We start from the raw sequence: 2,204 nt of genomic DNA on the forward strand, positions 1-2,204 counted from the left end.
CGGGCGGTGGGCGAGAGCGATCCGTTGGGAAGGTAGGGGCTCGTCAGGTCGGGGATCATGATGAAGGGGTAGCCGGGATACGGTGGCCCCTTAAAGAGCCCTCCATCTTGCCTCTTGGCCGCTAACATGGCGGGGCGGCGAGGGGACGGCGGCGCGGAGCGGGGGAGAGAGAGCAAGGAGAAAGTTTTTAGCCGGAGGCCCACGGGCCCGACGCCCCGGTGCACGGCCGCCTCGGTGCACGGCCCGGGGCGCACGGAGCCGGGCCGGGGCGCGCGAGGCCGGGGCGCGCGGGGCGGCCGGGCCACAGGCACCCACCCCGGGCAGCGGCGGGGCGCGCGCGGCGTACTCACCTTCTTCCAAACTTTCCCGGGATTTGTCTCGGAAACTTTCGGAGCGCGGCGGAGGCCGTCTTTCCGCCTTCCCGGAGGGGTGGAGGTGGGGAAGCGAGGGGCAGACGCCACGGTGAGAGGGGGGCGCAGGGGAAGAAACGGCACCCCGGCGTGGGGGGGTGCGGGGAGAGAAAAAGAGGGTTAAAGTTGGTGCGATGGAGGCCCCGCGCGCGCCCCGCCGCCCCCGGCCCGGCCCCGGCTTCTCCCCGCCGGCGCCCTCGGAGAGGCCGGCCCCGGGGAGGCGAGCGAACCCCAGCAGCCCGAGGGACTTCTCCTACCTCGGAATCGGACGAGCTGTTTTGATTCGTTTCTGATTCATTGACGAGAGACGACTTGACATCGGCTAAATCCCTCTCTGCCGAGGAGTGTTCGGAGCTCTTCTCCTCCTGCTCGCCCTCGTCTTTGAAGGAAATCAGCTCGTCGTTGGCGCCCAGGTCATCTCCTCCACCGCCGTTCAGCTGCGGCATTTTTTTTTTCACCCACCAGCAGCAATTTTGGAGGAAAAATGGAGGAGGAAGAAAAGCAAAAAAAAAAAAAAAAATCACCCCCAAAAAAAGTTTTGCCCCCCTAAAAAAAATATAATGCAGGAAAAAGACGAGTCCAAGGTGAACTTTTTTTTCTTTCCCCCTCTGCTTTGGGGTCTTTTTCTCCTGGGGAGGGGAAAAGAGGGAGGAGGGGAGGGGAAGGGGGGGAGATCTTCTGCACGCGTGAGTTTGGGCTTCTTTTTTCTCTCGTTCCCAAGGATCCGATCAATGTGCAAAAAAATAATAAATAAAAAAGGGGGTAAAACACACACACACACACCAACAACAACAAGAAGTCAGATATAAAGAGCAAAAGGGGGGGGAAGCCGAAGATACTGGAGGAGCTCGTGCCGCTCGGATTTGAGTGAGTTGAAGTTAGACTGAGAGCTTTTCAGTTCAAAGGCGGCGCTGATTGACAGATAGAAAAAGGGGGATCGAAATCCGGAGGAACGGAGTAGTCTGGGAGCGGAGATTATTGACAGCGCGAGAGGAACACACTCGCCTTAATGAGATGCCGGGGGGCGGGGCCTGCCCGGTGACGTGTGCATAAATAAACAGCCGCGGTGGGCGGGGCGGGGGCGGCTAACAATGATCCTTTCGGGCGCCGGAGGGGGCGGGGCCGGGAGGGGGCGTGGTCTGCGGCCCGGGCCCGGGGAGAGGGCCCAGCTCGTGGAGGGGGCGGTTTCCCAAAGACAATGCGGGGTGGGAGAGGAGGGAAGGGGTGGCGACCGAGTCAGGAATCCGAGCCGAGCTGGGCGGAAGGAAAGCCCACTTGGGGGGCGGGGATGGGGAGAGGCCCAGAAAAAAGTGCACTTTTGGAAATATTAGCCATAAGTCTCAGGGAAGGGGGTTGGGGAGAGCATACAGAGGGAGGGAGGGGATGCGTAGTGGTTAGTCCCGCGGGGGTGAGGGAGTGGGGGGGGGGGGTTGAGACCAGCCACCCTGGGGAGGGAGGAAACCGAAGTGGTCCAAAAGAAAAAATGAACCCAGCCTTTTCTGAGAGCTTGGGGAAGTGGAGGGGCTGGCCAAAGTCCCCGGTCAGCCACAGTGAAAGAAACTATTAACCCATGAGGTTTTTCCCTTTTTTGTTTACGAAGGGTGAATCATTTGATTAAAGGTTAAGCCCCACTAGAATAAATAGGCCAAGCAGACTTTTTTCTCCTCCCCCCCCCCAAAAAAAACAACCCACCAATCAAATTTGGTCGTTTTTGCCATTAAAAAAAAAAAATCCTTAAGGGAGGGAGGTGTATAAGATTGTTTTAAACACAGAGTGTTGGGGTTTGTGTGCATT

The 2,204-nt window shown here is 58.8% G+C and overlaps 1 protein-coding gene across 10 annotated transcripts in view; it reads right to left on the reverse strand.

Moving 5' to 3' along the window:
• The window catches only part of TCF7L2 (transcription factor 7-like 2 (T-cell specific, HMG-box)), a 237,454-nt gene extending 236,598 nt beyond the window's left edge, over window positions 1-856 (reverse strand). For 8 of the 10 annotated variants that reach the window (XM_006879931.1, XM_006879930.1, XM_006879926.1 and 5 more), the window contains exons 1-3: window positions 668-856; window positions 351-417; window positions 6-121 (exon numbers count right to left, since the gene is read on the reverse strand). In XM_006879931.1, coding sequence (XP_006879993.1) covers window positions 6-121; window positions 351-417; window positions 668-856 — 372 coding nt within the window. Of the gene's footprint in view, window positions 122-350; window positions 418-667 lie in introns of all 10 variants that reach the window. The other 2 variants (XM_006879927.1, XM_006879922.1) reach the window with 1 other exon arrangement.
• Between the last annotated feature and the right edge of the window lie 1,348 nt (window positions 857-2,204).

Source organism: Elephantulus edwardii, unplaced genomic scaffold, assembly GCF_000299155.1.
Source record: "Elephantulus edwardii isolate Elephantulus edwardi_28Jun2011 unplaced genomic scaffold, EleEdw1.0 scaffold00006, whole genome shotgun sequence".
Classification (NCBI taxonomy): Eukaryota; Metazoa; Chordata; class Mammalia; order Macroscelidea; family Macroscelididae; genus Elephantulus; species Elephantulus edwardii.